Raw genomic sequence first — 26850 nt, forward strand, 5'->3', positions numbered from 1 at the left:
TTGATTCATCACCAGGCACTCCAATGTACCATGTCCACCTCTACAAAACTCACACCTGTCCACCTTGGCCTTCAGCTCCATAACCTCTCTAGTTAGTGTAACATCCCGAAATTTTTATATTGATAAATAAAAGAAAGTTATGTTTAGTAATTTCACGTTTTAGTTATTTAATGTCGAGTAAGGAACGGGTCTTGGGCTTAGTTATTTTATGAACTCGGCCTGTCTCGACCCGTAGGAAGCCAACCCGAGCCTAACCAAACCCGTAGTATATAAACGAAAGTTCTTGACACTTCCACCATTTTCACCATCTTCCTTCACTTACACCCACCCAAACACTCTCATTTCTAGAGAGAGAAGCTAGAGAGAGAAAGTTCTCAAATCACAAATCCGAGTCCACAATCTAGTTCCTAATCGTTTTTGGTAAGTCCCTCTCGAAAATCATCCGTTTTCATAACCATTTTCGAGCTCAAATCGAGCAAAAACTCCCTATTTTCGTAACTTGAGTTTTCGGGTCAAAAACCGCCTTGTTTTGATGTCAAAATGCAAGCTTTTGTGTTTAAAAGTACAAGGAATCGATAGCCCTTTCAATCCCGAGCATTTCCATGTCAAAAACTTCGATTTTGGGTCAAAAATCTGGAAAATCTGGAAAACCCGTGGGTTTCTCCGTCGCCCAGCTTGAAGGAGTCGAATCAGACTCATTCGATCGAACCAGTCGATCGAATCAGTCCATTCGATCGAATGCGTAGATCGAACAAGTCCAGTCGACCGAATAGGGAAGCAACCGAATAGTCTCCAACTCATTCGATCGAATGAGTTTTGTATTCGATCGAATGAGTGTTGTATTCGATCGAACGTGTTCCTATTCGATCGAACGTGTTCCTGTTTGATCGAACGTGTTCCTATTCGATCGAACGTGTTCCTATTCGATCGAACGTGTTCCTATTCGATCGAACGTGTTCCTATTCGATCGAATCAAGCCAGAACCAAGCTGTTTCCGAGTTCGCCTAAGGTTTAACTTCGCCTGAAGCGAAGTTCGTTTATAAAATGAATTAAAAACCTAATGGAAAATGTGTTAAGGCAGTTATCGAAAACGAGTAGTAGTAGTTAATTGATATGTGTAAATATTATACAGTTAGCCGAGCCCAGTTAAAGAAAGGAATTTCAATCAACGGAGAACGTAACCGTATTCAGGTGAGTTTCTAGCCCCATTTCCTTGTTATGTTTTCGGGGCTGTGTGCATACTCGATGTGAAGTGTGAATCCACTTACTTTAAGTGGTAAGTGTATGCTATAGATGTTATATGAGGTATATATTTATAATGCTTGTCGGTACGTGAACGATCTTCGGATATTGCACGTATCGCCAAGGATAGCGATTGCCAAGTGGTTGATAGTGTGTATGAATGATGTGATGTGACTTGTTCACTACGTAAATACTAAACTAATATGAGTGTGACCAAGGCAGGTTGAGGTAGAGTGTGTTAGAGGTAGCAGGAGTCTAGTAAGGGTGTTAGTGGCATAGCGTGAGTGCGTGATAGGGAAAGCCTATACGTGCCTTCGTTATTAAGTGGCATAGCGTGAGTGCGTGATAGGGAAAGCCTATACGTGCCTTCGTTATTAAGTGGCATAGCGTGAGTGCGTGATAGGGAAAGCCTATACGTGCCTTCGCTATTAAGTGGCATAGCGTGAGTGCGTGATAGGGAAAGCCTATACGTGCCTTCGTTATTAAGTGGCATAGCGTGAGTGCGTGATAGGGAAAGCCTATACGTGCCGTTGTAATTAAGTGGCTAAGCTGTAGGGGTAATTAAGTGGTTAAACAGTGGCATGTTAGACAGTGGACTATGTGTCTTCGGATACGTATATATATATTGTATGAAGTGGTTGTATGATAAGTTGCTTGATTAACTAGAACTCACTCAGCGTAGCTGACTTTTAGTATGCACGCAGGTGAGCTGATTATAGAGTTAGCATGAGGATGACACACGGCATGGATTGAACGGCTGGCATCTGAAGAAAGAAGTAAAGATGTTTTAAATATAAAGTTTTGTGTTATGGTATCAAAGAAAAGATTGAATGACTTGTAACAAATGATTGATGTTTTATATTCCGCGAAAAGTTTTAATAAACTCTGATTTGAAGAACTGTGTTTATGAGTAAATCCGACGCGAAAGTAGGGCTTCCGGTAACGGGGCCTTACAGTTAGTGATTTCAAAAAAGCTGCCACACTAGTATCCAGATTAACCTGGTGTACACCTCGAGCAGATAACGGGAGTGGAATGACCGTGTTGTGGCATTTTGGCGAGGTCCGTTGAGCGAAGCTTTCAAACATCTCGTTACATTCGGTGACATTCTTCCTTGCCATTAAGTTACCTCCAGCAGCAGTGTCGAAACGAACTTGGGTTTCATATGTCAGCCCGTTGTAAAATTTTTCCACTAGAGCCCATGGTGTAAGACAATTCTGTGAACAACGGGCAAGCAAATTCTGAAAACGCTCCCACGAATGGCAATATTGTTCATCTGGCTCCATGTGAAACGAGTGAATCTGATCACGAAGAATAGCCGCTTCAGCCGGTGGGAAGTATCTTTTGATAAATGCATAACTTAGTGCTTCCCAAGTGGTGAACATGCCAGGCGGCTGAGTGTCGAGCCAGAGAGCTGCTTTACCTGCAAGTGAAAACGAAAAAAGATGTAAGAAAATAGCATCTTCAGTAGCACCTAGTAAATTAAAAGTTTTCAAAACGCGGTAGAGCCGGTTAATGTGTGCCGGTGCATCCTCGTCATCACGCCCATGAAACTAATTAGTTTGAACGATGTTGTTCATGACGTATGACGAAATCTGCCATGAGTTGGGATTGTTGATCTGGGGAACAACGATGCATGACTGGTTTCCGGTTAAGCCATCGAAGGCTTGAGCAGCAACTGTTCTATCGTCGGCCATTTGAACTTCTGGTTGGCTTTTCGGGCTTTCTGGTGGTGAACTGTGCGGAGATGATTTTTGTGACGAACTAGCCTCGGACTTCAACGGAGAAAATTCAAGATCAGCCAGTGGTGGTCCTTGCGAACGAAGATGTGGCATAAACCTGAAAAACGCAAAAGACCAAGTGAGTAGACTCGAATACTTAAAAAAATAAACAAAATTAAACTAAAACTAAATTAGACTCCTATGACTCAAACAAAAATAAAACAAATAGCACGTATGTAGTAATTAAGTCTAATTAAAGCTAATAACACAATCGCCAAAAATCCAGGCAACGGCGCCAAAAACTTGATGTGATAAAAACAGTCAATTAAATATTAACTAAATTAAACAAGTATTAAAAACTATACCTAAGACTCAACTACACAAAACACCGACAAGTGAACTGATCAATTGTACTAAAGCTAAATAAGTCCGGAATATCGAACCCACGGGACTATATAAATTACGTAAATTAACTAATCAGACTCGACTTACTACACGACTATTTATTATTAATGTTTTAAGGGGGTTTTTAAACTAATATTAAACTAAGAAAGTAAATAAACAAGTAAACTAGAAACAAGCAACCAAACACAAGATCGAAACCAATATGAGAAGGAATCTACCTAGGTAAGAATCCCATGTATCAACAATCATCAAGCAATGGACAACTAACATGATATGGAAACTGATTTCTAAACATATTCATCTGACAAACCCAAAAGGACCCTTGACCGAATCAAACGAAATACCAAAGAATAATTATTAGATTATTAAGCAATCAGTTGGATTGATTTCCTCAAATTCATCAATTAAGGTTAATTAATAGTATCATAGGCAAGCAATCCCACGAAACACTAAACCCTAGATAACTTAATAAATTAAACATGACATCATGAACAAGGATCAACACAATAACCAAGCAAGAATACTGTCACTAATCTAACCTAGAATGCGATTGACCAAGACACATGAACAACTCCTCACCTCACAGCTATTGGAATTTTGCAAAACATTCAAAAATCCTAATCAACGATCAACAAGCTTCTATGATCTAATAGGCCTATTCAACCATAATAATCAAAACACCAAGTAATGATTAAACATAAACCCTAAATCTAAAGAACAAAATCAAGAGATAAAAGATCTATGTGAAGAAATAGTTAAAAATCAATCAAGATAATAAACACTCATATGCATCATGAAAACAAAATCAAGTCTTTACTATTAAATCAACAAATCTATAATCAAAACAATCGTCCAAAACAAGAATCAAGCGTCAAACATGTTCATCAAACCTAGGTAGACATGAAGTCTAGCCTAGAATCATTATTATAAACAATCCCAAACAAGATAAACAAAAGAGAATCATGATAAATAACAAGAATGAAGAAAGTAGAGCGATAAAACCCTTAAAACTCCTTCCTTGATTTATTGAATGAAAGATCCTTGATCTCTAATGTAATCACCCTCCAAAAACCTTCAATCTCTTGCTCTTTTATTTTCAAAATCGGCTGGAATAAGTTGTCAGTTCGTCTAGGTTAATAACTGTCATACCCTCAAAATCCACTAACGGAGTTTTACCGTCAGAGGGTGTGAACTAACAGGATCGGAATCATTAGTTATAATCAAACACCATAAATAAAGTTTTCAAAACCACCAAGACATCAAGTCTTAAGTAAAATGCGGAAGCGAAAAGTGTAAAGCAAATAGTTGCGCCACACAGGACGACTTAAAACACAAGTTATCAAGATAACAATTTAAAAGAAGCTTTAAAACAATGGTGTTCAGCGAATGCATGTCTTAAACCGCTCGTCCGCCTCGGCTACCTGAGATAAACATACTAAAAGTGTCAACACAAAGATTGGTGAGTTCACAGGATTACATAAATTAAAACATTTCGTTTTAGCGTAACCAGATAATGTTAAGTCAATTATATATCAATAGGTAACTAACCTATCAAGCATGCATTACTAAGTGCTCGACACCGAAGCTGACTGTTTAACGATTGCCTTGCCACCATGTCAACCACGACCATGGTAATGTGTTAGCCAAGATTACACCCACTCGACCTACAGTCGAGTTTAGAGTTGGGTGGGGTTTGTCAAACACAGTAGTACTACTCAAAGGTGACTCGCTATTATCCAAATATTAACCGGTTTGATGTTCAGAAGGACTTTAGTTGGTTTGTTTGCCACTAAGCCTTACAAGTGATATATAAGACTAATAAAATCTACATCGTTGGAGTATGTTATCTCCCCCTAATAAAAGCGATAAAAATAGTAAAAGGGGCCGTGAAAGTCACTGTTTGCGAAGATAACAAAAAGATCCAAGAAAAGTGTGTGTCATAGAAAATCCCAACTAGTTCTCTAAAAACAAAACGAGATTTTCTAAGTATTTGAACTACGAGTGAGTCCCTAGACTCGACACATAAAACTTATGCATGAGATGTGTTCGTGTTACTTTGTGAAACAGGTGTGACTCGACAAACACGTTGGTGATTAGTTACATGTGTGAACAAGTATTGAGTGTTAAGTGTTACCATTGTACATTACTAGCAACTATCCCCACAAGGAAAATTAAGTTAAATTTAGCAAAACATCGATTAACAATTCACTTTTCATGTTAATTCAAGTAATTCAGCAGCTAATTTATCCAGGCAGATTTTAACCCGACAAAATTACTCTATTTAATAGATCATAAGCAGTCAATAATCACCAAAAATCATCACATAAACAAACGTGAGTTATGTTTCTAAAAATATTTTTATTATATTTTTATCACATACGGTTTTCTCACAATGATCAAAATAACTCACTAAATACACAGCAGTCATTATCATGTGCAACAGAATGTTATTTGTTATTCCCGTTACATGGCAAATCCAATTAATGCAAGACCAATTGGGTTAGATTCCTAACTCAAAATATTAACTTCCAAAAGTGTAATAAAATCAATTGGTTCTGTAGTTTATGAGATATATTAATTTCAAAACAGCCTACCAGCAAACTTGCACAATAGATTTGTAAAACAATAAAAACTAACTTTTACACGTCCAAAAATTACAAACTCAGACTCTTTAGAAACTAGACTCGATTTACTACATCATAGAATCAATAATCACTTCCAAATACAAGATTAACATCGAGTTACAGTCGTTTAAACATGCAATTAAGAATCTGTCCAGCATCAGTTTTCATCAAAACTCAACATACAAATAACCTATGAACTAGAAATTATGTATACAACCCTAGCATGTCAATAATCAACATGTATAACAATTATGGTTTATGATTTACAGGTTTAATCATGCAATTAATTGATATAATAGATTAGATATGGTGTTTATTTTACCTAGTTAGCGTCTTAATCCTTCGATCAAGCTTGAAATCAACTTGTATGCGTGTGTGTGTGTGTGTCTTGTGGTTTCGGTCGATCAAGAGAAAAGGGGGGCTGCCGTCGGGTGAGAGGAGAGGAAGAGAGAGGCGTAATTAGGGTTTATGATTAATAATTTGTTTATATAATATTTATTTAATCAAGTTACACATTGCACCTTATACCTCTAGTAAGTTTAATTCTAGCACTCAATAAACTTTTACTTCTTGTATTAATGTTCTTACATATAAATATCAAGTAACACATAAACTTAACACATAATTATCAAATACTTGTTGTTTTGATATTTATCGTTTGTTCACCAACGGTTTGAATCGACTCGTGTGTGTTTCAGTGAATTTCCGAAAGACTAATTGTGTAATGACTGCCATGCATCATTTAAACCCTAATTTAAATGTAATGAGACATGCGTTACAGTTCGTGTGATCTTAAGTTTGAATTAACGGAGTTCGGATTAACGGAGTTAACCTGAAATTGACGAGTATCACATCATTCCCATGTTAGAAGAATTTTCGTCCCGAAAATTTGTGTCAAGTCGCGATGAGTGTCTGAAAATGGCAAAAATTTTCAGTTTGTCATATCATCCCCTGTAGAAAGAAATTTCGTCCAGAAATTTAATTCATACCTCTGGTGTATTCTGACGGTTTGTCGGCTTTCGCGGTTTTCGGTGCTTGGTCAATCTTTCAAAAAGGTGAGGATACTTTTTCATCATTTGATCCTCGCGTTACCATGTGAACTCTGGTCCACGTCTTGAGTTCCAACAAACTTTAACGATGAAAATCTTGTTGTGTTTTAGTGTTTTGGTTTCCCAATCCAAAACTTCGACTGGTTCTTCAATGAAGCGTAACTGTTCATCAACTTGCAACTCGCTCAAAGGAACTGCTTGTGTTTCGTCAGAAAAGCATTTCTTCAAGTTGGATACATGGAAAACGTGTTGTACGCCACTGAGTTCCGTTGGTAAGTCCAATCGGTACGCTACCGGGCCAATACATTCAATTATCCAGTATGGGCCAACGTATCGTGGGTTGAGTTTGTTTCGCTTTCCAAAGCGAACTACACCTTTCCAAGGTGAGACTTTCAGAAAAACCTTGTCGTCCACTTGGAATTCCAGAGGTTTTTAGCGCTTGTCAGCGTAACTCTTTTGGCGATCTCGTGCTGCTGCCATGCGATTTTGGATTTGGACAATCTTTTCTGAGGTTTCGAGCACTAATTTGGGACCAGTGATTTGGCTGTCACCTACTTCTGCCCAGTAAAGAGGCGATCGACACTTTCGTCCATATAATGCTTCAAACGGTGCTACTTTAATGCTGGCATGGTAGCTGTTATTATACGAAAACTCTACCAAGGGAAAGTGGGGTTCCCAACTTTTTCAGAAATCCAACACGCATGCACGCAACATGTCTTCCAAGGTTGAATGGTGTGTTCACTTTGCCCATCCGTTTGAGGATGGTATGCTGTGCTCATATCAAGGCGGGTGCCTAGTGCGCTCTGTAGTGAGTTCTAAAAGTGCGAAGTGAAACCAGAATCTCGATCAGATATGATTGAGACAGGCACTCCATGTCTAGACACTAGTTCTTTCATGTAGATGTGAGTCAGTCTTTCCATTTTGTCCGATTCCTTGATCGCTAAGAAATGCGCAGACTTAGTCAACCGGTCAACGATCACCCAGATGGTATCGCATCCCGTCAGTGTTTTGGGTAATCCCGTGATGAAATCCATAGAAATGTGTTCCCATTTCCACGTTGGGATTTTCGGTTGCTGTAACAGTCCGGATGGTTTCTGATACTCCACCTTGACTCTAGCACAAGTCAAACATTTGCTCAAGTAGGTGGCAATGTCGGCTTTCATGTTTGGCCAACAGTAAAGTGTCTTCAGGTCATGGTACATTTTATCTGAGCCAGGGTGAATGGAATATCGGGATTTATGTGCCTCGTCCATCACCAGATTTCTCAAGTCTCCGTATCGAGTGACCCAAATCCGGTTTTCAAAATATAGGACCCCATCCGATTTGGTTTCAAGCTGCTTATCCATGCCCCGCATGAGTTCTGATGGGAGGTTATCTTCTTTCAAATCTTCGAGTTGAGCATCACGAATCTGATCAGGTAAGTTGGCATGAATCATGAGTTGTAATGCTCGCACTCGTCTAGGCTTATCGGTTTCCTTTCTGCAGAGAGCATCGGCTACTACATTGGCCTTGCCAGGGTGGTACTTGATGGCACAATCATAATCCTTAAGTAGCTCGACCCAACGACATTGTCGCATGTTTAACTCCTTTTGATCGTAGATATGTTCAAGACTCTTGTGGTCGGTGTAAATGGTAAACCTGGTACCGTACAAGTAATCCCTCCATATCTTAAGAGCAAACACCACAGCTCCGAGTTCCAAGTCACGGGTCGTAGTTCTTCTCGTGTATCCGTAGCTATCGAGAGGCATAGGCTATAACCTTCTCGAGTTGCATTAACACGCAGCCGAGACCTTGTATCGATGCATCATAATGTACTTCAAAATTTTCTGTTCCCTCGGGGAGGGCTAGGATAGGCGCGCTACAGAGTTTTGTTTTCAACAATTGGAAGGCAGAATCTTGCGTGTCACCCTAATTGTACTTAGTACCCTTGTGTGTCAGTGCGGTGAGGGGTTGAGAAATCTTTGAAAATCCCTCGATGAAACGTCTGTAGTAGTCAGCCAGTCCTAGAAATTGTCACACCTTAGTTGGAGTCTTAGGTGATTCCCTGTTTTTGATGGCCTCTACCTTGCCTGGATCGACATGGATACCACTCTCATTGATCACATGCCCTAAGAAGTGAACCTCGCGAAGCCAAAATTCGTATTTCGAAAGCTTAGCGTACGGTTGTTCCTTCTTTAGCAACTCCAGGATTAAACTCATATGTTCTTCATGGTCGATCTTGTTCTTGGAGTAGACGAGGATATCGTCGATAAAGACAATAACAAACTTGTCGAGGCACGCCTTGCATACTCTGTTCATGAGATCCATGAATACGGCTGGTGCATTGGTTAAGCCAAAAGGCATAACCGAAAACTCATAGTGACCGTACCGAGTTCTGAATGCCGTCTTCGAAATGTCTTCTTCGCGCACTTAATTGATGGTAACCAGATCTCAGATCGATCTTCGAGTAGTAACTCGATTTTTGAAGTTGGTCAAGAAGATTATCAATTCGGGGTAGGGGTTAACGGTTCTTGACTGTCACTTTGTTCAACTCTCGGTAGTCGATGCACATGCGGAAAGTTCCATCTTTCTTTCGAACAAATAGGACAGGGGCTCCGCATGGTGATGAGCTGGGTCGGATGAAACCTTTATCTAACAAATCTTGTAGTTGAGTGGACAACTCCTGAAGCTCTGCTGGTGCGAGCCGATACGGGGATCGTGCTATGGGTGCAGCACCGGAGGATAAGTCGATTTGGAACTCGACTTGTCGAATGGGTGGAAGACCTGGCAAATTTTCCGGGAAGACTTCTGGAAAATCACGCACAATCGGTATATCTTCGATCCGCTTATCTTCCGTGGGTTTCTCAATAACGTGAGCTAAAATCGTCGGATGACACTTTCGTAAATAATTATGCGCCTTCATGAGGGTGATGATGTTGGTGGTCATGCCACTCTTCTCGCCTTGTATCGAGATGATTTCGCCGGAAGGAGTAGTGATATGAACAATCTTGTCGTGGCATATAATCTCTGCTCTATTCTCGGATATCCAGTCCATGCCGACAACAACGTCGAAACTACCAAGCGTAAAGGGTATGAGGTCGATATTGAAGGTATGACCCGCCAGTTTCAACTTACATCCCGCTAGTACATGAGTTGAATCTATAGACTTACCATCAGCTAATTCAACAAAAAACTTAGAATCTAACGGGGTTGGAGTTAAGTCTAAGAGTTTACTAAAGGATTTCGACACAAAACTCTTATCAGCTCCAGTGCCAAACAAAATTGAAGCAAAACAGTCATTCACAGGGAACTTACCGGTAACCACATTCGGATCACTGCGGACCTCGCCCGATCCAATGACGAAAGCTCTACCCTTACTACCGCTTCTGTTACTGTTATTGCCTCTATTGCTCTCATTCTGCTTCAGTTTTGGACAATCATTCCTGAAGTGACCCTCCTGACCACACTCAAACCACCATTTCGTTGTTGCAGGCTGTTTAGGAGCAACTTTACCCGCTAGGTCTTCCCTACAGTCCTTGGCCTGATGACCCAATTTACCGCATCGCAAACACTTGATACGGTCGCATGGGCCAGCATGATGATAGTTGCACTTGTTGCACTTTGGGTACTTTCCAGCATAGCCACTCGAACCCTGTCCGCCACCGTTGTTGTTGTTGGAACCCTGATTATTGAAGTTCCGAGCGAGTTTGGGTCTACGGTGGTGTTGTTGTTGTGAAGGGTTCAATGATGAGGACCTGGTGTTGTCAAACTTCCTCTTTCCATTCCCAGAGTTGTTGTTGTTGTTGTCATTGCTTGAGCTGTCACGGGTTTTAGAGGTGGAACCTCTAGGTGGTAACGCACCTTGTGCCACTGTTTGATCTATCAGCTTGTGGGCTATTCGGATCACTTGCTGAATAGTGGTTGGTTTAGAAGATGTCACCATTCCCTGAATCTGGGGTTCCAAACCATCAATATACATCTCGATTCTCTTATTTGGCGGATCTACCATCCGCAGGCACATCACCGCCAGCTCGTGGGAACGGGTGGTGTAGGCTTCAATCTCATAACCCACCATCTTTAACGCCCAAAATTCCGACTCCAACTTCAAGATTTCCTCTCTAGGACAATACTCTTCTCGCATCATGTTCTTGAATTCCTCCCAATTCATAGCATTTGCCAACTCCAAACCAAGAATCTGCACATTAGAATTCCACCAGGTGAGGGCGGAATCTTGAAGTGTTCCAGCAGCAAACTTGACCCTGCTGGCTGGTGAACAATTGCACATCTCAAAGGCTGACTCCACCTTCTCGGCCCAACGCAGGAAACCTATGGCTCCCTCAGTGCAGTTGAACGAATTGGGTTTACAGTCCAGGTAATTCTTGAAAGTACAAGCTCCGGCTTGACCTCCGGCTTGATTCTAAGCATGCGCAGCAAGAGCTACCGCCGCATGGTCGTTCAGTAAGGCTTGGAGTTCTGCTGCGGTCATGTTGATGTTACCGCGACCACGTACAACGTTTCTTCCATACATTTCTAATTGCATCTTGATCACTAGCTTCATTTGCTGAACATGAGCATCCTGAACTTCCTTCATGGCTTCAGTCAGGTAGGAAATTCTCTTCCTTGCCTCAGCTCCATCCCCTATCAATCCAGTAACATTCGCTCTCGTCGAGTGCATAATGTCAACTTCACGATCCAGACAGGAGGCGAGAGCTGCGAAAGCGCGCTCCATTGGTTGGGTTAAGGGAGGTAGTGTGTTGAAGGACATAGGACAGCCCGGGAGAGGTAGTGGTGGAACTTGCTTACGGTAGACCAAACGCTCGATCAAACTTGGGTACCAACTCCAGTTACCGTTTTCCTCGTACACGTCTCCAGATAGGCGGTGCCTCTTCGGTGCGGAGGCTACTAGTGCCGGGACTACTCGTGGTGGTGATGAGTTGGGTAGTTGTGGTTCCTTTCCTGGGGCGTGGGACACCGGCTCGGATGATGATGATGTCGTTAACATCCCTATAGGATAAGTCGTGTATGGTTTACGCGCGCATGAGTGAATGAGGTAAAGAGAGAAAGAAATATGAATAACTAAATATATAATATATTTTTATATATGCAGTGCGTAAGATCATAACTAATGGGTCGTTGCGGTTATAGTCTAGTATGAATGCAATTCTAGTTCGCTATAACCAATAGCTTTGATACCAATATGTCACACCCTCAAAATCCAATAACGGATTTTTACCGTCAGAGGGTGTGAACTAACAGGATCGGAATCATTAGTTGTAATCAAACACCATAAATAAAGTTTTCAAAACCACCAAGACATCAATTCTTAAGTAAAATGGGGAAGCGAAAAGTGTAAAGCAAATAGTTGCGCCACACAGGATGACTTAAAACATAGTTATCAAGATAAAAAATTAAAAGAACAATGGTGTTCAGCGAATGCATGTCCTATACCACTCGCCCGCCTCGGCTACCTGAAAAAAACATACTAAAAGTGTCAACACAAAGATTGGTGAGTTCACAGGTTTACATAAACTAAAACATTTAGTATTAGCATAACCAGATAATGTTAAATCAATTATATATCAATAGGTAGCTAACCTATCAAGCATGCATTACTAAGTGTTCGACACCGAAGCTGACTGTTTAAAGATTGCCTTGCCACCATGTCAACCACGACCATGGTAATGTGTTAGCCAAGATTACACCCACTCGACCTACAGTCGAGTTTAGAGTTGGGTGGGGTTTGTCAAACCCAGTAGTACTACTCAAAGGTGACTCGCTATTATCCAAATATTAACCGGTTTGATGTTCAGAAGGACTTTAGTTGGTTTGTTTGCCACTTAGCCTTACAAGTGATATATAAAAGTAACAAAATCTACATCGTTGGAGTATGTTATCTCTCCCTAATAAAGGCGTTAAAAAGAGTAAAAGGGGCCGTGAAACTCACTGTTTGCGAAGATAACAAAAAGATCCGAGAAAAGTATGTGTCACAGAAAATCCTCACTAGTGCTCTAAAAACAAAACGAGATTTTCTAAGTATTTAAACTACGAGTGAGTCCCTGGACTAGACACATAAAACTTATGCATGAGATGTGTTAGTGTTACTTTGTGAAACAGGTGTGACTCGACAAACACGTTGGTGATTAGTTACATGTGTCAACAAGTATTAAGTGTTAAGTGTTACCATTGTACATTACTAGCAACTATCCCCCACAAGGACAGTTAAGTCAAACTTAGCAAAACATCGATCAACAATTCACTTTTCATGTTAATTCAAGTAATTCAGCAGCTAATTTATCCAGGCAGATTTTAACCCGACAAAATTACTCTATTTAATAGATCATAACCGGTCAATAAAATCACCAAAAATCATCACATAAACAAACGTGAGTTAGGTTTCTAAAAATATTTTTATTATATTTTTATCACATAAGGTTTTCTCACAATAATCAAAATAACTCAGTAAATAAACAGCAGTCATTATCATGTGCAACAGAATGTTATTTGTTATTTCCATTACATGGAAAATCCAATTAATGCAAGACAAATTGGGTTAGATTCCTAACTCAAAATATTAACTTCCGAAGTGGATTCAACTCAATTGGTCTTGTCGTGTATGAGATATATTAATTTCAAAACAGCCTACCAGCAGACTTCCCGAATCAGACTTGCACAACAGATTTGTAAAATAATAAAAACTAAATTTTACACGTCCAAAAATTATAAACTCAGACTCTTTAGAAACTAGACTCGACCTACTACATCATAGAATCAATAATCACTTCCAAATACAATATTAACATCGAGTTACAGTCGTTTCAACATGCAATTAAGAATCTATCCAGCATCAGTTTTCATCAAAACTCAACATACAAATAACCTATGAACTAGAAATCATGCATACAACCCTATCATGTCAATAATCAACATGTATAACAATTATGGTTTATGATTTACAGGTTTAATCATGCAATTAATTAATAGAATAGATTAGATATGGTGTTTATTTTACCTAGTTTGCTTCTTAATCCTTCGATCAAGCTTGAAATCAACTTGTATACGTGTGTGTGTGTGCCTTGTGGTTTCGGTCGATCAAGAGAAAGGGGGAGGGGGCTGCCGTCGGGTGAGAGGAGAGGGAGAGAGAGGGAGTAATTAGGGTTTATGATTAATAATTTGTTTATATAATATTTATTTAATCAAGTTACACATTGCACCTTAAACCTCTAGTAAGTTTAATTGTAGCACAAAAATAAACTTTTACTTCTTGAATTAATGTTCTACATATAAATATCAAGTAACACATAAACTTAACACATAATAATCAAATACTTGTTGTTTTGATATTTATCGTTTGTTCACCAATGGTTTGAATCGACTCGTGTATGTTTCAGTGAATTTCCGAAAGACTACTTGTGCAGTGATTGTCATGCGTCATTTAAACCCTAATTTAAATGTAATGAGATATGCGTTACAGTTCGTGTGATCTTAAGTTTGAATTAACGGAGTTTGGATTAATGGAGTTAACCTGAAATTAACGAGTGTCACAGTAACCATCTTTATATAAACGAGCTGGGCCTTTAATTTGCAAAATTTGGCTGATCAGAGTGCCTAGGCGCCGCGCGGCGTGTATTAGGGGGAATCTTCGAATTTTCTTTTTATTTATTGCTTAATGATGCTAGATCTCTTCCTTGAATTCCAAGCAATGATAGGAACCTTCTAGGCCTTCTTTTCCTTGACTTACAAGCCACCATCTACATGAAAACAAATCAAAACATTAAGTGAACTAATCATGTAACCAATGATGAGCAAAGACGAACTTAAACTTCACATGAAACGATAGAAAGAATTAGAGTTTAACATGCAAGACACCAAACGATTTAAAACATGATAAATATAAATAAACTTCACTCAAGACCAAAATTAATAAAAGATGAATAAAACACGAACTAAACCAAACTCAAAACATTAAAAGTACACAACTTTACAAGGGATTCAAGATGTATAAATAGATGTATATCATAGCTGCGTCAATTGCGAATTTTACCGACAAGCCAAGTTGATTTACCAAATCCTTTCCAATCTCGTTCTTTGATTTAACTAATCGTCTTAAGATGATCATAGACCAAAATCATAACTCAAAATATATATAGAAAAAGGAAAAAGTTTAAAAACCAAAATGTTTCCCGTGTCATTCCCGTTTAAAAAAATCTTCGAAAAGACACAATGATAATTATAAATAAAAAAAGACACAATGGATCGTAAAATATAACACAATACGAAATAAAATATAACACAATCTTGAGTAATATAACACAATATCAAGAAAAAAAATACACTGTCAAGAAAAAAACAAAATCAATGACGAAAATAAACACAAAACACAATGATAAATAAAAAGACGCAGTGATATTTTCCCTCAACATTGTGTTTTTTTTAACGAGGAAGACAGTGAAAACATTGTTGTGGTTTTACTCTTTTTTTTAATTAAATTTTGAGTTATGGTTTTTTTAGGGTTTTTTGTGTGGTTACAACATTGTGTTTTTTAACACAATATCAAGAAAAAAAAGATACACTGTCAAGAAAAAAAAACACAATCAATGACGAAAATAAACACAAAACACAATGATAAACAAAAAAACACAATGATATTTTTCCCTCAACATTGTGTTTTTTAACGAAGAAGACAGAGAAAACATTGTTGTGTTTTTATTTTTTTTGTTTTTTATTAAATTTTGAGTTATGATTTTTTTAGGGTTTTTTGTGTGGCTATAAATCTTCCGTATCATTTTCATTTTTGTCCCCCTTTATAGAATAACTTGAATGGGTAAAGTTAAAATATAAACAGAGACAAAAATGAGAAGTGTGAGAATGATTTATGATCACACAAAAACCCAAAAGAAAATTAATATAAAAATCATAAGTCAAAAAATAAATAAAAAACGACAAAAATTTTAAGAACCAAAATGTTTCCCCCGTCATTACCGTTCCACAAAGAAAACAACGAAAACACACAATGTCGAGATCAAAGACACAATAAATCGCAAAATATAACACAATGCCGAACAAAATATAACACATAGTTGAGTAACATAACACAATATGAAGAAAAAAAGATACAGATACAGTGTCAAGGAAAAAAGACATATTCAATGGTAAAAATAAGCACAAAACATAATGGTAAACAAAAAGACAATGATGTTTATCCCTCAACATTGTGTTTTTTTTTAACGAGAAAGACGATGAAAACATTTTTTTGTTTTAACTTTTTTCATTTCTTTTAATAAATTTTGAGTTGTAAATTTTTTTTAGAGTTTTTTTATGTGGTTATAAATCATTCTCATTCTTCTTATTTTTGTCCTTATTTATAAAATAACTTTGACCTTTCATTTATATTCATCCAATACAAATAAATTTAAAAAGAAAAAGAATTTTGTTATAAAGACATTGATGGAAGCTCAACTTTTTAACATTGATGGATTTTTAACATTGATGGAAGCTCAACTTGACAAGACATATAAATATGTATTACAAGATGATGAAACATGGTCCGGTCCGGTCCGGTCCGGTCCGGTCATGATCAAGTAACAATGTCGAACTATGGCAACATCTGGAATTTCAACCTAAAAGCAGTTCTAAAATATGTTAACCATAAGTGATTTAATTGTGAGTGTGTCACTGTCCTAAAACTAAGTCAATTTACAGTTTACACAGGAAGTATGGTTGTTATATTACAAGTCATTTCCCCTTTATTTAACCTATGTAACATTAGCAAATTTAAAAAACTCACTACTAAAATATATTTAATAATCTTCGAAAATAGATGTGAAAGTGATATGCAGTATTTCATACAACCAAGCTAAAGACTTGGAGCTGTACTCAACGAAAATCTAATAGTCATCAAAGATTTACATTAATTTCAACCTTATGTTACTTACAGTCAATTTATATCGTAGTACAAAATATGCTTCTCGTATCAAGTGTCTTTCTTCTTGCTGTCTTAAGCGTGTATAACATCTTTTGTAAGCATTTTAGGCGTGATCGCTATCGACATGAGCTCCTTGTGTAACGCCTTACTGATAAAATGGGCAGGTCAGGTCAAGACTGGTTGACCCAGAAAGAAGACAGGAGTGTACCTGATCAACCACTCCAGTTTCACCGTGACGACGTAAGCGTGTGCTGAGATCACAACAAGTGTAGCGAGAGGCTTGATCATCTTGAGCAATAGGTGTAGTTTTTCCAATAATCACATCTCCATCTCCAACTTGTGTTCCCTAAATTATAATTTAGTTGTTTTCAGGAAAACAAACCTTAGCTGAGAAAGAAAATGCCATCTAATAATTTACAAAAAACAAGCACTCACGGTAGTGGTGGACCCAAAAAAAATTTTTATGGGGGGCGAAATTTGTATGGCTCGGTTGTTAATTTACCTCTTAATGGCAAGTAAATTTCGAGTCAGGTCGGATCACATTGTAAAATTAAAAAACTAAATTTAATTTAAAATACACAATTAAACTACGCAAATCGGCATTATGTATCAATAACAGAAATACGATATTCCAGCATTACTCTCTACAAGTTTTAATATTTTAAAACCTATTCAGTACTATATAACAAATACAAATTTATAACGATTTGCTAAACTATTAAATAACTAACATACGTAAGTTATTTTTATTTATTTTTTATTTTTTGCAAGTGATAAGTTATTCATATGAAATAATATAATTAATCAAAAACTTATTACTTATAATTATATAAACTATAAAAATTATATTAACATTAACAAAGTAATAAATAAACTAAGATTTAACTATAGAAGCATAATATGAAGATAAAAAGTTTGATGGCATAATATAAAATGAAAATTGTTAAGCAAACTAAATGATAATTAATAAAGGGGTATTGGTTTTTAATACTCTCAAGTTTCACCATTTGGTTAATAACACTCTCAACTTTCATTTTGTCACCCACAACCCCCAACTTTGACCCTATTGTTTTTATCACTCTCTCTCTAACGAATGACTAACGTCGTTAGTGGAAACGCTGATGTGGATGTTTAAATAACTGAGTTGGCATGCTTATGTGTTACATGTGGGTCCCACAAGGCCATCTCATCTCCTTCTTCATCATATTAGCCCTAGCCACCTCCATCACCACCCACCAACCTCTACCACCACCACTCATCCTTCAACTCCTCCACCACCGACCTGCACCACTCACCAAATTACATTCAACTCATCCACCATTGATGCTCCTAGCGGTTAAGTAACCAACATATGGAGGTTATAGCAATGCTCCTGTAGTCACCGACGGGGTTAAGGATACGACTGTACAACGGTGGCCGGCAACAGCTTGTTTTTCCGATCTCAGAGGCGAAGGTATGTAAATCAGGTCAAATTAACGACGATAGTGGTGGTTCTTATCTGGAACTAAGATGAGGTATGTAAATCGGCTCAAATCTACCCCGTCGGTGACTACAGAAGCATTCCTAGAACCTCCATATATCAATGTTGGAGGAGTTGAATGTAATTTGGTGAGTGGTGGATGAGTTGGAGGATGAGTGGTGGTGGAGATAGAAGTTGGTGGATGATGATGGAGGTGGCTAGGGCTAATATGATGAAGAAGGAGATTAGATGGCCTTGTCGGACTCACATGTAGCACATAAGCATGCCAACTCAGTTATTTAAACGTCCACATCAGCTTTTTTACTAACGACGTAGTCGTTCGTTAGTGAGGGAGTGATAAAAACAAATTGAGTCAAATTTGGGAGTGGTTGAGGACAAATTGAAAGTTAGGAGCGTTATTAACCAATTGATGAAACTTGAGAGTATTAAAAACCAATACCCCATTAGTAAATATATAATAAATTAATCAAATAATAAATATAGAATGAAAAATAATGCGTGTGTACTTTTATTATTAAATATTTAATAGAAATGGATTGCCGCAAAGAAGCAGGCTATCCCTAGTCCACTATTATGTACTCTTGTACCATATTATATACACTAAAACATTAATATTTGTTATTTATAAACATCATCATAATAATCGTACTCAGTATATCCCACCAATAGCAAAGTTATGGTAGGGTCTGAGGAGGGTAAGATGTAGGCAGCCTTACCTCTACCCCATAGGGATAGAGAGGCTGCTTCCGGTTATTTATAAACCTATAAGCCATATCTTCCCTCCTCTTCTACTTCTCTCTATAGCAAACTCATAGGCCACCGCAGATTTCCTGAAGATGTTATTTTTCACTATTTTTTCTTTACTTTAATTGCTACATCAAAACATGATGGAAGGCGGTGTCAAAATTTCATGGGGCGGTTAGAATAAATCACATATATACTATTAAAAAATCTGAAAGTTTAAGATGGGTAGTTGCCCCCCTTCTTTAAATAGTAGGTTTGCCCCTGCTCACAGGGGGAACTAGACCATCAATATCTAATTTATCATACGAACCGCACCTCATACCCTGTAAAAAATTATTATAAACAATTAAACAGCCTTCATTGGTGGCAAAAATGGGCAGGTTGACTAAAGGGAAGAGTACATATATCTATGTAGACCCGTTTAAACATAAATGGGTTAACAATTGAGAAAAAGAAAATGAAGCTTACCATGGTATTAACTCTATCAGGACGACCAAATATTCTTTCACAAGTAGGGCTGTAAGCGAACCGGACGCCCGCCAGACGTCCAGTCGTCCGTTCGGTAAGAAGTTCGTTTATGTTCGTTCGTTTAATAAACGAACCGGACATGGACAAAATATTTTGTTCGGTAAGATTAACGGACGAACACGGACAAGGGCCAAGTTCGTTCGATAGTGTTCCTGAACGGGCGGAACGTTCGCCTGATTACGTTCGGTATCCTTAGTGTTTAGATCTATCTAGTATTGTAATTTAATTGTTGAATTTCTAGTGTTATTAATCACACTTTTGTATTACTACACATGTATGATGTTTCTTATATATTATACTGATCCATTTTATGTTAATATATTTAGTCATCATCATCATAATCGTACTCAGTATATCACACCAATAGCAAAGCTATGGTAGGGTCTGAGGAGGGTAAGATGTAGACAGTCTTACCTCTACCCCATAGGGATAAAGAGGCTGCTTCCGGTGAGACCTCCGGCTCGATAGTAGTTTTGCATCAAGCCTTGGACATAAGACACATAACACTCAACCACCGGGACACCGACTGATTGGTGCATGTACCCTTGTCTTTCGGCTATCAACGCCACCACATGATGCCTGATTAACCTTCCGCCACTTTTAGCGTTATTTTCACGAGATTAGTAAAATAACGTCAAAATTAGTGCAATTTCACTTTTGCCCACCCAAGGGTTCACACATATATGTTAATATATTTAGTGTTAAATGTATTTAGAGGTTATACGGTGTAATTCCAAATTTATAGGTGAAGTTGTTTAGATTTATGTTTGGTATTAATATGTAACCGTTTATATTTGTCCATTAGTTTTTGTTGTCCATTAATGTTCACATGTTAGTTTGTCCGTTAATATCCATTAGTGTCCGTTTACAATACTAACGGACGGACATGGACGGACACGAACAAACTCAATTTCTTAATGGACGAACACGGACATGAATTTTCGTTCGGTAGAGTGTTCGTGAACCGTCCGTTTGTCCGTCAAAAACTTAACAGACGGACACAGACATGCTCTTGTCCAGTCCGGTTCAGTCCATGTACACCCCTATTCACAAGCGTCCCTGATTTATTTTCTACTTCTATGGACAAGACTTACATATATCAATTATTAAGGTGTTTGGAATTAGTTATTTTTATCAACTTATTAACTTTTTGAAAAGGAACGGGAGTTTTATCTCTTCTTCTTCGTTCATGTCCATTCTTATTACCCGCCATGAAGCTCGACAGGCTTTACGACAACCCCTTCACCTGTGTAGCCATGTTAAGGTCTCTGGCAAAGAAATACGTTCTCCAGATGTTGTATATAGATGCTCCTGTTGCAGCCGCTTCCTTACAAGAATGGCTTCTTCTTCTTCTTCCTGATCATGCCCCTTCTTCGAAGCATCGGGTTGCCGTCGATAGACTCATTCAGTTGAGACTCTTTACTGAAGTCATAGATAATAGGTAGTAGTATTATTTTCACGTTTCAACTTTCTCTTTTCATGGATTCATTCATTGACCGATATAGATATCAGTTATCGCAGTGGGATATCGGTAATTTTAATATCATGTAAAATTCATAATATATATATATATAGCAATTTAACGCTAATAATTCAGTATAGTCTCCTACCATTAACAAATTAACCTTTTGCAAATTGCAAAACACGAACAATCGTTACAAGTAAGAATTGATTAAGACTTAAAACACTAATATTGAACACTAAAAGTTGATAGTTAAGACTTAAAACACTGATATCGGGAATATCGGTCAAATATTAGTCCAATATCGGTCAATATCGTTGATATTATCGGTACTGATATTCTGACTTATATATCGTCAAGGACCGATAACCGATATATCACTGATATATCGTCGATATTGACTGCATAGTTCATTGATTATTATTAGATGATTCTGCAGGAAAAAGGAGACTACTTACTTGTTAAACCGGATGTTTCAAATGAACCTCCGGGACCATATTATTCACGGGTAACTTCTTCTTCCTTCCTACTAAATCAAAAACTCTTGATTCTTAATAACATCTTTGAGCAGTGGTGTCTTGCCTAGAGAACCTATGGCTTCAAATATAACAGTAAGACTCCCGAGTTTGGAGGAACTAGATTTGTATGCAGCTCAACAATGGGAGGTATAAAACATAATTAATAATTAATTTTGAGTTAAGTAGCTAACTAATTATTAATATTATTATATTTAGTGTTTCTTGCTGCATCTCATAAACTCTGCGGAAGCGGATGTTACAATGAAAAGCATCAGCCCTTCTATGATGAAAGTCTTCCAACGAGGCCTTTTAAGTCAAAGGTATTGTTTTTTTAATCATATTGATATTATCGTTAATGTTATTGTTTCTGACGTATCAAGATCAACAGAGACAAAGAAGGTCCTAGGCTTACTGAAAGTGGTTTCCAGTTTCTGGTATGATTAATTTAATTCTATGTATAATATACTCTGATCTATATTATTAAATTTGATTGATTATCATTTGTTTGTTTCTCTTATAGCTAATGGATACCAATGCACAACTCTGGTATATTATCAGGGAGTATATCAGTAATTCTGAGGTATTCATTCATCCAATTTCTAAAATAAAGTTAGGTGCTTTCAATGATTTTGTCATATAATTTCGTGCTGATCATGTTGGGCCTCAATTTGGGCTTGGTAGTTGAAGACTTGTTATTAGGTTAACAAAGAATTAAGACATGGGAGATTTTCGACAAGCCCTATACATGTCCTTGATGTTTTGTAACCTTAGTTAGTCTCTGTATATGCACATCTTGTACTTGAATCATGAGAGTAGAGAGCATAAAGCAATAATAAATTCCTGGTTGTAGCTCATGGACATAGGTCAACTTAGACTGAACGATGTAAATGTCCCGTGTTCGTTATTTTCTGCAATTTGATTTTGTGTGTGTGTGTGTGTGCTTTGCTATAACCGAGATCCTAACAGATTACTTTTATAAAACAGGATAGAGGTGTGGATTCAGCAGATCTTATATCATTTCTGCTGGAACTTAGCTTTCATGTTACTGGCGAGGTATCGTATGTAAAACATGACTTCTATGTGATGATCGTCCCATATTTACTTCAAATTTGTGCATAGGCATATAATGTTAACACTTTGGATGATATACAAAGGACAACAGTTAAAGATCTTTCAGATTTAGGCCTCATCAAACTCCAGCAGGTAGCTGAATAATGCTATAATTGGAAGAAGAAATGGTATAATTAGTTTTAATTATTGTATGTTTCTGTCGGTAGGGGGAGGAAAGACAGTTGGTTTATACCTACTAAACTGGCTACCAATCTTTCTATTAGCCTGTCGGATGCATCATCAAGGAAGCAGGGATATGTTGTTGTGGAAACCAACTTCCGGTTATATGCATACTCTACCTCTAAGTTGCATTGTGAAATCTTAAGACTCTTTGCAAGGTAGGTACTAGACATATTTCTTTATGCATGTTTTGTTTGATTGGTTCTCAAGCTACCATTGAGCATTTGTTTGTTTGTTTTGCAGGGTAGAATATCAACTTCCTAACCTTATTGTTGGATCCATTACAAAAGAGAACCTCTACAAAGCCTTCCAAAATGGTATTACAGCAGATCAGGTAACCCTTCCTTTCCAAATACATATACAGGTAACCACATTGTCTAAAGGTCTAAAAATACCATTGATCAGTAAAAAAAAACACAAAGTCTGGTGAACCAAAACCATGTCATCTCTAATCTATAATGTTAACCGTTGGTTGGCTAAGTAGGAAATCTTGATGCATAAACAATACAACTATATGAAAAGTCCCCTGGTACAAAAGGAATATCATCAAAGTGCCCTTAATCCAATTTCTTAAAATGTTATTATTTGACGTTTACTAATTATTGGTTATTTATTTTTTTGTTTCAGATTAGGCTGTGGGAATCGGATCTAAACAGGGTCGAGATGACACCTGCTCACTTCTTTGATGATTTCCCATCAAGGGTAAGAAACCACTCGTATAATATCATATTTACTTAACCAAAAAAAAAGAGTAAATGCACTCGTTTCAAAACTTAAAGAAATCTCGGGTTCATTAAATACATTTTTATTATAACCGTTAACCCTTATCTTTCTTTGTACACTTCAAACTCTAGTCCTAATGCTAGTTTTAACAGGAGGGTATAAATGTTATAAATTTGAAAATGAATGTATTTGATATTATAATTCTTTGGTTTTAAGGGGTATGTCACAAACCACTAAATGTTTGATTTTTATAATTCCCAATGTAGGATGTGTTTGAAGCAGCGTGCGATTTTGCAAGAGAATTCAGCAGTTTGCTTTGGGAAGACTCGAAAAAGATGCGACTTGTAGTGAAAACCGAGATCTATGGACACATGAAAGATTTCCTCAGCCATCAAAAGTAATAGTCAACTTCAACTCTTGTTTTTTTTGTTTTTTTTTTATTTACTGTTATATATTGTTCTATTTTTTTAAAATATGTTCCCTATTTTAATCATAAGGATTAAAACACAGACCTATACAAAAGAATTGAGATTACAGTTCAATTTTGACCATTAAGCCTGATGATTTGAACTTGGAAACACCATAATTCCTTCATTATTTATTTCAACCTGTATACATAATAATAAATCATCTTTACTCAAGAAATAGACATTTAATATTCACTACTACTACAACAATTACCACAACCTTTTAATGTTGCAAGTAAACTGTCTTAGCTTCAAGCCAGTTTGCGCGTGTCTCAACAAACCATCACATTTCTATTTTATTGGTTCGTCCTCGAGCCTCTCTCGATCTGAAAACCGAACTGTGTTCCACTTTTAAAGTCAAAACAGTTATAATGCAATACAGTATTGGGTTTTAAAAGTCAAACTGTTATAATGAAATAAAATGGGATTCGGTTATTTCGATTTTGTTTTTATATATTACTTAAAATAAAAAATGAAAATGAACATCAACGAACAAACATAAACGTTGCCGATCGTTCATGAACATAGATGAACGAACGCAACTCATGTAAATGTTCATTCGTTTTATGTGGAGCAAAGCTATCAGAGGGTGTTTTTGTTGGTTATCTTTATTGTCCATGCTATCAACGTTAGTATTTTCTAATTGCTACAAACAAAAATAATTTCTATATATTTTCCAGGTGAAGTTTTGGTTGAGAAAAATAGAAATAATGCTCTTCATGGTCAAGTCACACTATTCTACAGGGTATTTTGGTTATTACTGCAAAGCAGCAAAATAGAACTAAATGGGTCATTTTTGACTTTCTATTTAAATTTGACTTTTTGTTGGTCAAAACTTATTTTAATTATTCATGTTGTCTTATATTCAAATGTTGTATTTAAAGAGGATTTTGTTGTGAAACAACTAGAACGTATTAGATATATAAAGAGAATAGGAGAATGGTTTCTTATTGATAGCTCAATATGGTTTGATGTTATCCAACTTTTTAATGTTAAGCCTGCCGGTTTAACTAATAAATGAGTAGGAAAACGGCTTGATAACCGATCTGGTTATATTGGTTCAGGTATTCAGGACTACCTCTGTCTAGTCTCTAGGCTTGTTAAAGAGTCAAGAGTGGAATAAATGTGTAGACAACAAGAAATAAGAAAGAATTGGTTTGTTACTTTAAAGAATACTTTGATAACATGTATACTATTACTATCTATGTTTTTACTACGTTAATTACTGTTTAATAATGTGATAGTTAGTTACGTATTACAATCAGTTAAACCGAATTAAGTTTCCGTTCCAAAAATCTAAATTCAACTTTGAACCAGATAACAATCAATGACTGTTTTAAATTTAAATTGTCCATCTAATCTAAATTACAATGTTTGGCAAATCTTGTTAATTTATCTAGTAACACATAATGGTTATTTAGTTTATTCGATGGAATTCCATAATTGGATTCGGTTTTCAATTTAACATATATCGACTTTATTAATTAGTTAGCAGCTATACAATTAAAAAAAAAAGTAATGAACTTGTCTTAAAAAAGACAAAACCATTGTAATAACTTGATTGCATAATGTACAACTAATTAATTGCATAGACATTAACAAGGCTAGCCAAACTGTAAAACAATTAAACAAATTCAACACAAACCCTCAACTCAGCTTCATTTTCAACCAAATCTTCAGGTCTCAATGATTTTCCGGTGACCCTTTTCGCCGTAGCACACGACAGACCACCGGAAAAAGAAGAACAAGATGTTGAAGATGAAGATGAAGATGTGTAGGTGCCCAGTTCAGCATCATGGTGTTTCAGAAGCTCAGATATAAGCAATACGAGAGAAGCCATGATTATTATTATTAATATATTCCCAAGATTGTATTTAGTGACTGTGTATGTTACAGATATGCCATGAATGCATGAATGATGTGTGTGTATAATATATATACTTACATGTGTATAGAGGTTTGGGAGCATTGGAAGCTCAGCCCATAGTAATAATAAAATTATAAATTATTGTGGCTGGTGATTCTCTGATCTGTTGGCCTAACTTCAGGTATAGGTTTTCTTTATAAAAAAAAATCTATTATTTAATTACCCATAATATTTCATACTAACTTTCACTTTGCTTCTTATAAAAATTTCACTCTCACAATTAGATAAATTTATATTTGTATACTTGAATTTCCTTTATTTCACTCACAACGAAGATATGTTTTCACATTTCATTCGTTGTGTGTAAACTAAATTGAGTAGAAATTAATATAAATATATAACAGTTATACAAGTAGGAATACGCTTGAAAGGAAACATGTTACTCCTCAAAGTTTCATTGTTATAATTCATAATCATTTACTATAAAATTTGAAACGGGCTAGACCTAGATATTAATTATCTCAGTCTCGTACAACCACTAGTTTGGTCTAACGATAAAAGTTTATATTTTATAACTAATTGGTTGTGTGTTTCAGTCTCACTTTAGACACGAGTGAAATGTGAAAAAAATTAACTGTCCAAAAAATAATAATAATCTCAGTCTTGTGAAATATTGTAAAACGTGTTTTATACTCTCATCTCAAATGCTAGTTGAGTGTTTTATTGGGTAATATCCTATCAGGTATCGAAATAGCCGCTAGTTTATCGGTTAGTTTACATGTTTTCCTATTTTAATTTTTATATATATTTATTATTAACGTTTTAAATATA

At 36.7% G+C, this 26850-nt stretch overlaps 1 protein-coding gene across 1 annotated transcript; it reads left to right on the top strand.

Annotated features, from left to right (window-relative positions):
* The first annotated feature begins 11694 nt into the window (after positions 1 to 11694).
* LOC143634989 (general transcription and DNA repair factor IIH subunit TFB2-like) lies at positions 11695 to 23299 on the top strand. The gene is made up of 10 exons (XM_077102921.1): positions 11695 to 11800; positions 20851 to 21133; positions 21594 to 21662; positions 21726 to 21819; positions 21889 to 21992; positions 22061 to 22106; positions 22193 to 22252; positions 22657 to 22725; positions 22792 to 23120; positions 23206 to 23299. Exons 1-9 carry the CDS (start codon positions 11695 to 11697, stop codon positions 22885 to 22887), a joined length of 927 nt encoding a protein of 308 aa, XP_076959036.1. The 3' UTR covers positions 22888 to 23120; positions 23206 to 23299.
* Positions 23300 to 26850: the final 3551 nt, after the last annotated feature.

This window comes from Bidens hawaiensis, unplaced genomic scaffold, assembly GCF_021521415.1.
Source record: "Bidens hawaiensis isolate Kalapana, Puna unplaced genomic scaffold, B.hawaiensis_p1.1 tig00007372_1, whole genome shotgun sequence".
Classification (NCBI taxonomy): Eukaryota; Viridiplantae; Streptophyta; class Magnoliopsida; order Asterales; family Asteraceae; genus Bidens; species Bidens hawaiensis.

Coding starts and splice junctions, on each gene's coding strand:
- LOC143634989 (XM_077102921.1), top strand. CDS start 11,695: ATGTCAACTTCACGATCCAGACAGGAGGCGAGAGCTGCGAAAGCGCGC. Junction 21,820..21,888: donor ATGCAGCTCAACAATGGGAG/GTATAAAACATA, acceptor TATTATATTTAG/TGTTTCTTGCTGCATCTCAT. Junction 21,993..22,060: donor CGAGGCCTTTTAAGTCAAAG/GTATTGTTTTTT, acceptor CAAGATCAACAG/AGACAAAGAAGGTCCTAGGC.